General features: G+C 35.7%; 1 protein-coding gene across 1 annotated transcript in view; it reads right to left on the bottom strand.

Annotated features, from left to right (window-relative positions):
- Positions 1–15,303, bottom strand: part of HEATR5B (HEAT repeat containing 5B) — a 153,402-nt gene that overhangs the window by 126,289 nt on the left and 11,810 nt on the right. The window contains exon 6 of the mRNA XM_036752266.1: positions 976–1,147. Within this exon, the coding sequence (XP_036608161.1) occupies positions 976–1,147 (172 nt within the window). The remainder of the gene's footprint in view (positions 1–975; positions 1,148–15,303) is intronic.

Here is a 15,303-nt window from a genome sequence, read left to right on the forward strand (position 1 = left end):
GAAGAAGTATAGTAAGCCTCTACCCCGCAAACTCCATCAAAAAGATTCAGAAGACACATCAGACAGAATCCTGCTGGGGAAATTCAAGAAAAAGCAAGCCACTGTGAATCATTTTTCAGTCTAGGTCAGCAAAGGAAGACAAAGAGGTCTAAGGACACTGGGGACAGGGTCTAGCCACGAGTATGCTAAGAGGTTATGACAGTACAGGGAAAAGCTATCATGAGACCTATGCACAGACTTTCCATCAAGGCAGCATCTGCCAGAAAATGTGCTCTCCTGAGATTATCTAAGGCCATTTTCATGAAACAATGAGCAATTAGACTAGGACTCACTTTCAAAAGAATGTGAAGAATTTTAAAAGTACTATTAGTATCAGTGTATCAAAATTATATACAAACTATTTCAAATATCTAGCTAAGGGGAAATTATGTGTGGAATTTTCATATTTTAAGACAAAACTATTTAAGGGGCAGCTAGGTGGAGCAACAAATAGAGCATTGGGCATGGAGTCAGGAAGACTCATCTTTCTGAGTTCAAATCTGGCTCAAACACTTACTAGCTATGTGACCTTGGGCAAATCACTTAACCCGGTTTGCTTCAGTATTCCCATATGTAAAATGAGCTAGAGAAGGAAATGGCAAACCACTCCAGTATCTCTGCCAAGTAAACCCTAGATGGGGTCACAAAGAGCCAGACACAACTGAAAACGACTAAACAAAAACAAATTTGTCAATTTGAAATTTTTATTGAAACTTAATCCACTGTATAACTAATTTGGGAGAATATATTAAATACTTGTGAATGATATCTTTTGGCCAAAATAATGGCAAAACTTTTATGGAATTTAAATTTTTACAAAGAAACTAACATTAGATGAATTCAGAAATCATAAAGGTCATTGCTTTAAGATTTGTCATGGAAAAATATGAAGTAAAAAGAGTACAGGCATATGATGTGTTTATGACAATTCAGTACCTGTTGCCTGTTTAGGCATCAATGCTGTAGCCATGACTGTTCCCAAGAGTTTTGCCACTGCCACTCGAACCCCATAATTTGAGCTTTCCAAAGCCTTAAAAGATAGTGTGGCTATATTTTCCAATTCGGCTGTCCACATAAACACAGCTTCATTCTGTAGTTCTAGCAGGCACTGTAAAGTAGAAGAGATATTTTAAAGTTAATTAATTTCGAAAAGGTTTTAGACATACTAGATTTTATTAAATTGATCTGAAGATAAATGCAACGTGAAAATTTATTCTGTAATACCGCAGAGAAAGGAACTGAATTTAAAGTAGTAGAACTATACTAGAGCAACAACTAGAAAAATTACACCACTTTTTCAAGTGTATGAGAATTTATTAAGTAACTACTATGTGCCTGGCACTGTACTAGACCCTGTAAGGAATATGAAACAAGTATAGGATATCGATATTATCCTCAAGGAGATCACAATCTAGCTGAGGATACTCACAAACACACACAAAATACTTGAGAAACAACAGAACAGTATACGATCATACTGTTTCATATCAGTTCATTGATTAGTTCAAAAATTGATTTTCTCTATGGCTGGAGAGCCTATAGTAGAAAGCACAACACATTTAATAAATGATATTTAACAATATCATTATAACGCATAGATTCACACATTATATATAGGTTTATATGTACACGTGTGTATATACATATATTGTGCTTATTTGTATAATCTAACTGTATCAGTTCAAAGGCTTTCAAGACTAACAGAGGAGCTAGAGAGCCTATACCAATTAACATGGATAGACTAGAGAGAGAGACGCACAGAGATTTCATTCTTTAATGGTTTTTAACATTAAATTGTTATTCTGAACCTAAACAACAAAAAAATGAACATTTCCATATATATAACAACATAAAAAAGAATATGAAATTGCAAACCTCTAAATCATGCCACTTGTTTTTCTAAAAAGTAAACAACAAGGGCAAAGCCAAGATGGCAGATTAGAGGCAGCAACTCAGGCAAACTCTGCCAACATACCCCTCCAAAGAATTTTAAAATAATGCCTCAAATTGTAGAATGGCAGAGCCAACAAAAGGCCAGAGTGAGACATTTCTCTAGCCTAGGACAATTTAGGAGGTCAGCAAGAGAGGTGTATGATACCAGGGTGGGAGCTAGCCAGGAGCACATGCAGAGGCAACACTAATAGTGAGCATTAGAAGTGGTTGTGGGGGCAGCTAGGTGGTGCAGTGAGTAGAGCACCGGCCCTAGACTCTGGAGGACCTGAGTTCAAATCTGACCTCAGACACTTGACACATGTACTAGCTGTGTGACCTTGAGTAAGTCACTTAACCCCAACTGCCCTGCCAAACTAAAACAAACAAAAAACAAACAAAAAAAAAAGAAGTGGTTGTGACAGCAGCAACAGCACCAGCCAGACCAAAGATAGTAAGGGGGTCAGACAACTGGTCGGAAAGAGATTATTAGGGTCCTTTTTTTGGCACTGGCTGTAGTGGTGCTATGTGGCAACTCTATTCCCCATAAGCAGTTCTGGGTCACAGTTGCAAGGTGGAGAGGAACACTCAGTTCTGTCACAAGTGAGCAGGGGCCCTAGTCATAGTCACAAGGCAGAGAGGAGCACACCACTTGCAGCTTCAGAGAGCAGGGGATCTAGTCACAATTCCAGGGCCAAGAAGAACACCAGTGCTTGCAGCTGCGTGGGAGCAAGGGTTGTTCCTGGATAAACATTAGACTACAGAACAGGAGTGCTGTGACCACACCTCTCCCTGGATCACAATACTTTGGAAGGATTGAAAACTTACAGACACCCAGAGCTAGCTGTGAAAACAGCAGCATGAAAAAGCCTGAAGTATGGGTCAATGCCACTCCACCTCCAACGAAGCAGAGCCCAACTTTAACATAAAGTTCAAAGTCAAGAAATAGGCTGGAAAAATTAGCAAACAGCAAAAAAAAAGAACTTGATCATAAAAAGATACTATAGTGGCAGAGAAGACCAAGACATAAACTCAGAAGACAGCAATGTTTAAAAATAGCTACAACCTAAGCTTCAAAGAAAAATACTAACTAGACAAAAATCCAACAAGGATTCCTGGTAGAGCTAAAGAAAGAGATGAGTAATAGAGGAAAAATTGGGAAAAGAAATGAGAGTGATGCAAGAAAATTATGAAAGGAGAATTAACGTTCACTGAAGACAGGAACTCCTTAAATAGCAGAATTTGACCAAATGGAAAAAAAGATACAAAAGTTCATTAAAGAAAATAATTCCTTAAAAATCAGAATTCAGCAACTGGAAGATGATGACTCCATGAGACTTCAAGAAATAATAAAACAAAGTCAAATGAATAAAAAAAGAGAGAAGAAAATGTTAAATAGCTCAACAGAAAAACAACTGACTTGAAAAACATATTATGGCAAGATAATTAAGAATTATTGGACTACCAGAAAACCATAATAAAAACAAAAGAGCCTAGATATCATATTTCAAAAAATTATAGAGGAAGACTGGCCCAATATCTTAGATCCAGAGGTTAAAATAGAAATTGAAATAATCTACTAATCACCTCCTGAAAGAGACCCCAAAATGAAAGCTCCCAAGAATATTATAGCCAAATTCCAAAGCTCCCAGGCTAAGGAGAAAATATTGCAAGTAGCCATAAAGAAACAATTAAAATATCATGGAACTACAGTCAGGATCACACAAGATTTAGCAGCTTCCACAATAAAGGAGCAGAGGCCTTGGAATATGATATTCCAAAAGGCAAAGGAGATGGGATTACAAGCAAGAATAACTGAGTATAATACTTCAGGGGGAAAAGAGGGACATTTAATGAAATAGAGGACTTTTAAGCATTCCTGATGAAAAGACTAAAGTAGAAGAGAAAATGTGACATTCAAACACAAGACTCAAATGAAGCAACAAAAGTTAAACATGAAATTCATAAGAGACTCAATAAAGTTAAGTGGTTTATATTTTTATATGAGAAGATGATATATGTAACTCGTAAGCATTTTATCATTTTTAAGGCAGTTAGAAGCAGTCTACATAGAGGGCACAGGTATGAGTTGATTATGTTGGAATGAGCTAAAAAAAAGAAGTGAAGACATGAGAAAGAGGGATGCCCTGGGAGAAGGGGGAAGGAGAGGTAGAAGGGGGAAAATTAACTCACATAAAAGGGGCATACAAGGAGCAACCTTTATAGTGGAGAGGAAAATTTGAGGGGGTAGCAGGCAATGCTTGAACCTCATTTTCATCAGAATTGGTTCAAAGAAAGAAAAAATATACATACGTGTATATGTATGTATGTATATGTATGTATATAGGTATATATGCATGCCACCACACACACACACACACACACACACACACACACACAAATATACACTCGGGTATAGAAATCTGTCTTACCAAGCAGGAAAATAGGAGGGAAGGGGCTAAGAGAAAGAGTGGTAGTAGTAAAAAAAGGGAGAGCTGGTTAAGTGAGCTGGTTAAGTGGTTACAAGCAAAACAGACTTCTGAGAAGTGAAAGGGTACAGAGAGAAGGATAAATAGAAGAAAATAAGATGGAAAGAAATATACAATCAGTAATCATAGCTGTAAATGTGAATAAGCTCACCCATAAAAGAGAAGCAGATAGAATGGGTTAGAATCCAAACTTCACAGAACAAATCCCCTTAAAAGGATTTGTTCTGTAAAATTTGGACTCAGTCAAAAGGTCACACCCAAGGACCTAGAAGGCCACATGTGGCCCCAAGACCACAGGTTCTCCACACCTGGATCAGAACCTAGAATCCAACAATAGGTTGAAACAGTTAACAAAGTGTTAAAATAAGGAGATGAAGCAAAATCTATTATGCTTCAGCTAAAGTAGAAGAAGCACAGACAGCAATCATGATATCAGACAAAGCAAAAGCAAAAATAGATCTCATTAAAAGAGATAATCAAGGAAACCACATTTTTGATAAAAGGTACCACAAATAATAAAGTAATATCAAAAATATTTATGCTTCTCTGATAAAGGCCTTATTTCTCAAATATATAGGGAACTGAATTAAATTTGTAATAAATAAATAAAAGCTATTTCCCAGTTGATAAATAGTCAAGAGATATGGACAGGCAATTTTGAGAAAATCAAAGCTATCTATAGTCATATGAAAAAATGCTCTAAATCACTAATGATTAGATGAATGCAAATTAAAACAACTCTGAGGCACTACCTTACACTTATTAGAAAAGACAAATACTAGAAGGGATGAGGGAAAATAACTACCCTGATGAACCATTGGTAGAGTTGTGAACTGGTCCAACCATTCTGGAGAACAATTCAGAAGGGCTATAAAACTGTGTGTACCCTTTGACCCAGCAATACCACTGCTAGGTTTGTACCCCAAAGAGATCACAGGAAAAAGAAAAAAAATTATAGTAACCTTTTTGTGTGGCAAAAAATTTGGAATTGAAGGGATGGCCATCAACTGGGGAATAGCTGAACAAGTTGTGCCACATGACTGTGATGGAATACTACGGTGTTGATGAGGGGGACGGTTTCAGAAAAACATGGCAAATCTTATATGATTCGTTTATTTATTTTTAGTTTTCAACACTCACTTCCACAAGATTTTGAGTTAGAAATTTTCTCCCCATCTCTACCCTCCCCTCCACCCTGAGATGGTATGTATTGATTGCCCCTTTCCCCAGTCTGCCCTCCCTTCTATCACCCCACTCCCCCCACTGATCCCCTTCCCCCTTACTTTCTTGTATGGCCAGATAGATTTCTATACCCCATTGCCTATATATCTTATTTCCCAGTTGCATGTAAAAACAATTTTCAGCATTTGTTTTTAGGAGTTTGAGTTCCAAATTCTCTCCCTTCTTCCCTCTCCACCCACCCTCCTTGAGAAGGCAAGTAATTCAATATAGGGTATACATGTATTGTTATGAAAAACATTTCCATAATACTCATGTTGTGAAAGACTAACTATATTTCCCTCCATCCTATCCCGGCCCCTTTTATTCAATTTTCTCCTTTGACCCTGTTCATTTTCAAAAGTGTTTGCTTTTCACTGCCCCTTCCCCCAATCTGCTCTCCCTTCTATCATCTCCCCCATCCCCTTCCCCCCTACTTTCCTGTAGGGTAAGATACCCAATTGAGTGTGTGTGTGTGTGTGTGTGTGTGTGTGTGTGTATGTGTGTATGTATGTGTGCTATTCCCTCCTTAAGCCAAATCTGATGAGAGTAAGGTTCACTCATTCCCTTTCACCTATCCCCTCTTTCCTTCCATTATAGCAACTTTTTCTTGCCTCTTTTATGTGAGATAATTTACCTCATTCTATCTCTCCCTTTCTCCTTCTCCCAATATATTCCCCTCTCACCCTTTAATTTTGTTTTTTTCAGATATTACCCCTTCATATTCAACTTACCCTGTGCCCTCTGTCTATACATATATGTGTGTATGTATATATGTATGCATGTATGTCTGTATGTATATTCCCTTCAACTACCCTAATACTGAGAAAGGTCTCATTATATATATATATATATATATATATATATATATATATATATATATATATACACATATACACACACACACACACATATGTATGTATGTATGTATGTGTGTGTGTATCATCTTTCCATGTAGGAATGTAAACAGTTACCTTTTCACACTTCTCTTGATTCTTGAATTTGAAAGTCAAATTTTCTATTCAGCTCTGGTCTTTTCATCAAGAATGCTTTGAAAGTCCTCTATTTCACTGAAAGTTCATTTTTTTGTCCTGAAGTAGTATACTCAGTTTTGCTGAATAGGTGATTCTTAGTTTTAATCCTAGCTCCTTGACCTCTGGAATATCATATTCCAAGCCCTTTGATCCCTTAACGTAGAAGCTGCTAGATCTTGTGTTATCCTGATTGTGCTTCCACAATACTCAAATTGTTTCTTTCTGGCTGCTTGCAATATTTTCTCCTTGACCTGGGAACTCTGAAATTTGGCTACAATATTCCTAGGAGTTTTCCTTTTGGGATATTTTTCAAGAGGTGATAAGTGGATTCTTTCAATTTCTATTTTACCCTATGCTTCTAGAATATCAGGGCAGTTTCCCTTGATAATTTCTTGAAAGATGATGTCTAGGCTCTTTTATTGTTCATGGCTTTCAGGTAATCCAATAATTTTTAAATTATCTCTTCTGGGTCTATATTCCAGGTCAGTGGTTTTTCCAATGAGGTATTTCACATTGCTTTCCATTTTTTCATCCTTTTGCTTCTGTTTTATAATTTCTTGATTTCTCATAAAGTCATTAGCTTCCATTTGCTCCATTCTAATTTTTAAGGTGGTATTTTCTTCAGTGGTCTTTTGGACCTCCTTTTCCATTTGACTAATTCTGCCTTTTAAGGCAGAATTGTCTATTTTTCAAGGTGTTATTTTCTTCAGTGTTTTGGGGGGTCTCCTTTAGCAAGCTATTAACTCATTTTTCATGATTTTCTTGCATCACTCTCATTTTTCTTCCCAATTTTTCCCCTACTTCTCTTACTTGATTTTCCAAATCTTTTTTGAGCTCTTCCATGCCCTGAGACCAATTCACACTTTTCTTGGAGGCTCTTCATGTAGGATCTTTGATTTTGTTGTCTTCTTCTGGCTATATGTTTGCAAAACTTATATGAACGGATGCAAAGTGAAGTGAGCATAATGACCAGATCATTGTACATAATAACAACAGTAATATTGTAATGCTGATCAAATGTGAAAGATTTAGTTACTCTGATCAATACAATGATCCAAGACAATTCTAAAGGACTTATGATCACAACTGCTTCCACCTCCACAGAAAGAACTGAAGAATTCTGAGCGCAAACTGGAGTTTATTTTTCTCAGTTTCTTTATTTATCTTGCTTTGGGGGGTGGGGGTGGAATATAGCTAATATGAAAAGGTTTTGCATGATTTCACATGTAGAACTGACATATTGCATGTGGAAGTGAAGAAATTTTTTTAAATGTTAAATGTTTTTTAAATGTTAAAAATATATATATATTTTTAAAGTACATAATAAACTCAAAATGTTACTTTCAAAACTATCCTATATATCTGTGATTCCTTCTGAACTTTTCTGTGCATTTTTAAAATGCTTTAATGACTCACTTTTTTTTCTGCACTACTATTGAAAACCTACTCCTTTCTCTCAAACTTCCTCTTACCCCAATTAAAAATAGGGTGGGGGGAAACCTCTTGTAACAAATAAGCATAGTTAAGCAAAATGAACAGTGGTGGCCATGGCCAAAATTATATTTTTTTCCCCTGTACCTTGGGTCCCTTACCTCCATGTCAGGAGGTGGGTAACACATTTCATCATGGGACCTCAGGAGATGTGGTTTATTGCTTTGATCAGTTCTTTAGTCTTTCAAAACTGTTTTTCTTTACAATGTTGTATATTAACTCTATATATGCTCTATACATAAATTCTGTATATAAATATAAACTCTCGTGAGTTTATATTTATAGGGATTCTCTAAGATGATCAAGTTTTTTTCTTCTTTTTATCCCACAGGTGTGGGGGTAAGGGGGTTTAGTCTTTCTAGGTGTTTTTTTATTCCCCTCTCTTAATAGTGTGTTAAAATTATATCTTATTCTGGTCTCTTTCATCTCCCTTCCCTTATCATTCATGTAGTAAGTATATAATCCAATTTAAGGTAACAATAATAGGAAGACTGCAAAAGGGGAACATAGAAGTCACTTGCAAAAGTGTCTCATAAAAAGGGGGCACAGAAGCCACTTGTGTACTTGTCTCATAAATTAAAGGAACTGAGAAGCCATTTGCAACTGCCTCAGAAATTCTGAGATCACATCCTGAGATTACTAAATCAGGGGAAGTCACCTAAGCCCCAATGTAACTGCACCTGGTCCCACTACCTGCTTTCAGTCTATATAAGCTCAGGCTTGCTCAACAAAACAGGAAAAAATGTTATATAAATTAGGGAACCCTAAGGTGATGCTGATAACTTGGAAACGAATGTTGGTATGATCAAATCAACTAAATCTAAGGTGGTATGGATAAAAGTGTGTCCCCCAGCATTAAAACCCTATAAAAAGGGGACCGTAAACCCCTGCCCCTCAAGCAGTCTTCTACCTGCTAAAGATCCATGCTGCCCAAGTGCTCCCAAATCTAATCTGCAATTATATACTTGACTCTCTGTGCCCCTCTGCTTTGTGCTTTACTTAGTAGTTGTATTTATCTCTCTTTCTTGTGTTACTTTTGTTTGGTGTGTTTGCAAGTCAAATAATCTACTCACAAGTGGGTTTTTTCTTTTTAATTTTTGTTTTATTTTTCCAGGAATGCCTCAAAAGCCTTTTTCATTGAAAGTCCATCCTTCCCCCTCCCCGGCCCCCATGGGTGATTACACTTAGGTTTGCAGAATAATAGCTCATTGGGGGTTGCATCTTCAGGTCCTTTGCTTTTCAGAATATATTATTCCATCCCCCTCTGCAGTTTCTAATGGTTACAAAGTAGTCTTATATTATTAAATTTCCTTTAATTTATATTTAAATTAAATTTCCCAACTCCTAGTCATTTCCAGAATTTGTTGTTAATTGGAATTGTTCAATTCAACCACGGTACATTTTGGAGTTTGAAGCAGAGGGTTTTGTTTTGTTTTTTTTTCCCCCTGGAGATGATCTGCAGATCCTTTTGAATGGTGCTTTTTGTTGTTGTTGTTGTTGTTGTTCAGAAATTGTGGGAAGTTTTCTTGTTTTATTTCTTCCATTATGGTGTTCAGTTTTTTTCACTTGACATGTTCCACTGGGAAACCAATGAATTTTATGTTGTCTTTACACTTTCTGTCTTTCAGATTAATGTGATTTGTTCATATAGAGATCATGTGTTTTTTAATGCTTTTTTTCTTTTAGATTGTCCTTTTCAGTATATTTTTATTCTCCATCTATTGTCCTCACTTTTGTTTCTTTAGAGAGACCTGCCATCTAGATTCAAGTTTTTTTTTTCTATTCTGCTAATTATTTCAAATATGTAGCCATAGCTTTTTCAATCTGATCTCTTAACTTCTGTCAATATTCTGATTTTTCTCTTGAACCATTCTGGAACATTCAGGTGCAGTACTATGTTCTCTTGGGAATGCATAAGTTTCTTCCTTTGCTCAACAATACTTATTTAGGAGTTTACAGCTTTTCAATTATCTGGGTAGCTATCTTCCCTTCTGATTTTACTATCTTCTTTGCTGGTTTCTCTGTGCCTTAGGTTTTTGACTGAGTTTTCTTCTGCCTGAAATCTTTTTTCCATTTTATTCCCCTATCACTCACTTTCTGACTCCCTTCCCTTTGACGGTGCCCCAGAGACTGTAATTCAAAGCTATCTCAGCCTCCTCCCACATTGAGGAATTTACTTTCCATCAATTTGGGTCCCTTCTACTAAGTAGCTTCTGAGAGGAAAGTGCTGACCTCAGCTGTATGCCAATCCTTTTCCTTCAGGCCTGGTATGGCTCAGCACACAGGCCTCCTGTCCCAGTTCCCTTCTTTCCTTAGTTCTCTGGCTACAATGAATGTCTATCATATTTTGCAAGCTTGGGGAGAGCACCGTGGGTATTCTGGGTACAATTTTTGCTACTTTGAGTTTCCCTAACATAGGGACCATTTCAAGCAAGAAAAGAAAAGTGGCTCTTACTTTTTTGTTCCCCCTACATGGTGGGGAAGAATTGAGGTCTGCTGCTTCTTTCAATAATATGTTTGAGGAAGGGCCAGGGAAGTATGTGTAGGCTAAGACTACAGCAGGAATGAATCTCAAGGCTCTCAAGCCTATAGTTTAGTTTTATGGTTAATCTGAAGAGTGTGGAAGCTGATGTGACATAGCAATGATTATTATTCTCCACTATTAACTCATAAAGCTATTATTGGGCTGAATTTCTCACTTTCTAATCCTGTGGATACAGATGTAATTGTTCTGTCTCTGGTATATAATTCCGTGTGTGTGTGTAACATTGGGGACTAGTTAGGAATGGTACTTTAAACCTATAATTCCTGAGACTGGGGGAGGCTGGGATTAGTGGATCACCTGAGCTCAGGGATTCTCACTAACAGGAGAGCTGAAGCCAATTATGTTTCTGCACTAAGTCAAGCTCTTTTATGTGGTAAGCCCCAAGAGCAAGGGACGACCAGGGTCCCTAAAGAGGGCCAAACTAGGTTAGGTTAGAAATCAAGCAAATCAAAGCTTCCATGCCAAGACAATAAGCAGTGGCATCAGATCCATAAGTAGCTATTTCACTTCCAACCTGAGCTAGGGAGATTGAAAGAAAGGAAGGAAATAAGGAAGGAAAAAGAAACTTAGAAAGAACTGCAGAAAATATCTAGTCCAACATCTTATTGGTCACATGACTTCTCATCATTTCTTACAGTGTAATGATATTCTATCTATAAGCCACAATTTGCTCATCCATTCTCCTATTGATGGGTATCCCCTTACTTTCTAGTTCTTTTTCTTTTTTCTCTGCCTTTTAAAGCTACCTTCAGCATTCAAAAAATGTGTTTTGCTCAAGACTATTCCTTCCCTAGTACTATTTGGCTTCTCAGCCTCCCCTCTTTTATCCCTACCTGTTTGTGTATTGACTTTGATGTCTCTCTACACCAAACTTTGTGTAAGCATGTATGTGTGTTCAGTCCCTTTTCAGATGAAAATGAACTTCATTTGGTGCCCCCTGCCACAATCCCTACCTCCATGTTTCTATACTCTTCCTTTCACTTAACTCAATTATGAAAAGCAACACGTTTCATCAGTTTTCTTACTTTTTACCCTCTTTTCCTTAAAAAAAAAGCTAAAAAAACCCAACAACCTACCTTCAAAAATTTTTTAAAAATTTAACTTCCTCAATACTCCTTAAAGGGATACATTTCTTAGTCTATAAGAATTTTAAGTATTTGTTAGTGTTTTATTTTTCCCCAATCACATGTAAAAACAATTTTTAACATTTGCTTTTAAAATTTTGAGTTCCAAATTCTCTCCTTCACTCCCTACTCCTCTTACTGAGAAGACAAGCAATTTGATATAGATTATACATGTTCCTATTAGAATTTTAGCAGTGCATCATCACACATTCCTTTCCAATTGCCCAAATAAATTGACCTTTCTTGGTTTCCCTGCCCTCTTGTGTCTGCACTTCAAGGTGCCTACTCAGCACTAGTCTTTTAAGCAGGAATTCTTGAAAGTCCTTTATTCTATTCTATTCCATTTTCCCCCCTGTGGAATTATACTTAGTTTTTCAGAGAATGTTATTCTTGGTTTCAAGTCCAAATCATTTGTGCTTTGAATTGTTGTATTCCAAGATCTATAAGCTGCTATGTCTTGTGTGATATTGACTATGGTTCCTTGGTACCTGAACTACTTCTTTCTAGATGCTTGCATTACTTTTTCTTTGACATAAAATCTGCATTTTAGCAATGGTATTTCTTTGACTTTTCCTTTTATATAGTTCATTTTAGAAGGTCATCATACATTCTATCTAAACTTTGCCCTTGGGTTCTAACAATTTTCCTTTTACTTCTTGAAATACAGCATACAGACTTTTTAAATATCAAGGTTTTTACAGAGGTCAATGCTCCTTAAGGGTAGCTAGGTGGCATAGCCTGGAGTTAAGACCTGAGTTCAAATTTAGCCTCAGACACTTACTAGCTGTATGACCCTGGGCAAGTCACTTAACCTTGTTTGCCTCAGTCTCCTCATCTGTAAAACGAGCTGGATAAGGAAATGGCAATCATTCCAGTATCTTTCCTAAGAAATCCCAAATAAAGTCACAAAGAGTTGGACATGACTAAAATGACTCAACAAAATAGTCTTTTAAAGACAAAAAAAAGTAGAGAAAAAAACACCATTACTGATCATCACATTGAAAAAGCCTGAAAATATGTACAATGTACATTTGTGTTCCTTCCATCTCTTTAAAGGAGTGGATGGGAATATCATCTCATAACTCTTTCTTTAAGCCATGCTTGTTCTTTATAATTTTTCAACAATCATTTTTGATTGTGGGAGGGGAGGGGGAAAAGAGGGGGTTGTTCTTTCCATTTGCATTAGGATAGTCATTCTGTATATTGTACTTTTGTTTTTATTTACATCACTCTGAATTAGTTCATGTGAATCTTTCCATTATTCTCTGTATTCATCATATTTATCATTTCTTCCAGCACAGTAATATTTTATTACATTCACATGCCATAATTTGTTTGGCTATTTTCCAACCAATGGGTATCTATGTTGTTTCCAGCTATCACAAAAAGTGCTGCTATGAATATTTTGGTATATGTAGGGTAGATGTTTAGTATATCAATGCCCTCTTATGATATAAGTATACTAACAGAATCTTTGGGTCAAAGGATATGAACATTTTAGGTGCCTTATTTGCATAATTCCAAAGTCTTTTGCAAATCAGTCATACTGATTCACAGCTCCATCAACAATGTACTAGACTGGAACATTCTTTCATATGGTTGTTTAAAATTTTAAATTCTTTTTAGAATTGTTTGTTCATATTCCTTGACCATTTATTTATTAGGGAATGGCTTTTGGTTCTATGTATTTGTATATATGTACACTTGTACATATTTATGTTTAGATCTATTTATAAATATGTAAGTGTATAGCTATACACACAGAATATACATATTTGTACATCTGTGTATGCTAATTGTTTTTATATCTTGGATACAAAACTCCAATCAGAGAAATCATGAAAAAACTATTTTTCCCCTACTGGATCACTTCCCTTCTTATCCTAGATGCATTAATTTTATAAAGCAGCTTTTCAGTTTCATGTAATCAAAGTTATTTATTTTGTCTTTTGTAATGACCTCTATTCCTTGTTTGTTTAAAAATATATTTCCTACTCATATATGTGAGAGGTGTACAACCTGCTTTTCTTCTTTTTTATAGTACAATCTTTGTTTAATATTAAGGTCAGTCAGGTATCCATTTAGAATGTACTATGGAAGGCAGAGTAAGCTGTTGGTCTCTAAGCTGAATTTCTGCCAGACTGCTTTCCAGTTGTCCCAATAGCTTTTATAAATGGGGAGTTTTTTCCTAAATATGTTTTCTGGATCATTAAACACTAGGATATAGTTCCATTGTTTCTGATTCTCCTTGTTTTGTCTGTTCCATTGATCTACCAGTTTATATTTAACTAATAACAAATGGTTCCAGAAATGTGATCAACCTCCATCTCTATCTCTTGTCATTATATCCCTTGATAATCAAGAACTTCTACTTTTTTCAAATGGATTTTATTATTTTTTTGAATTATATAAAGAATCCCCTTGACAATTTGATTGATACAACATTAAAACTGTAAATTAACTTTGATAACACTGTGATTTTTATTATAATTGAATTACCAAGCCATGAGGACTGAATATTTTTCCACCTATTTTAGTTATTCTTTATTTCCTTAAGGAATATTATATAATTGAATTTACACATGTCTTTTCTGTGCTGTGGTAGCTAGGCCCCCAGATATTTAGTGTGTTCTGTAGCTATCTGCAATGGGATTTCCCTGTGACTATTACGTTTTGGATTTTGTTATTATTATATGGAAATACTGTTAAAATTTAAGAATTTATTTTGAAGCTTGCAATTTTACTGAAATTACTAATTGCTTCAAATAGCATCTTTGCTGATTCCCTAGCATTTTTCCAAGTATAACACCATACAGGGATAGTTTTACCTCCTCTTTATCTTTATGCCTGCAATTTCTTATTCTTTGTCTTATTGCTGTTGTTAGCATTTCCAGAACTATATCAAATAATAGTAGGGAGAGTAGGCATCGTTGCTCTGTTTTTTTATTTCTTGGTAATGGTTTTAGATAGATGCTTTTTATATTATATATTATACATATATATTATATGTAATATATACATATATAACATTAACAAAAAGGTCTCTCTATACATTGTATAGCTTTTAGCATAAATGAGTATTGTACATTATCCAAGGTTTCCCCCTCCCCCATATCTATTGAGATGACCATGTGGTTTTGGATGTTTTGGTTTTCAATATGAATTGATTATGTTAATAATTTTCCTGATGCTAAACCATCATTGCATCCCTGATACAAATCTAACTTGGTCATGATGCTTGATTGTGGATGAATTATGGTAGTCTGTTTAGCAGGATTTTTTAAAATTTTAATTGTTATTCATTAATGATATTGGTCTATGGTTCTCCTAAGCTTTAACCTTCTTTGCTTTAAATATTAAGATTTTACTTGTCATATAAAAGGAATCTGATAGAGTGCTTTTTTTCTGAGTTTTTGAGAATATTTTGTGTAGTA

Source organism: Trichosurus vulpecula, chromosome 3, assembly GCF_011100635.1.
Source record: "Trichosurus vulpecula isolate mTriVul1 chromosome 3, mTriVul1.pri, whole genome shotgun sequence".
Taxonomy (NCBI): Eukaryota; Metazoa; Chordata; class Mammalia; order Diprotodontia; family Phalangeridae; genus Trichosurus; species Trichosurus vulpecula.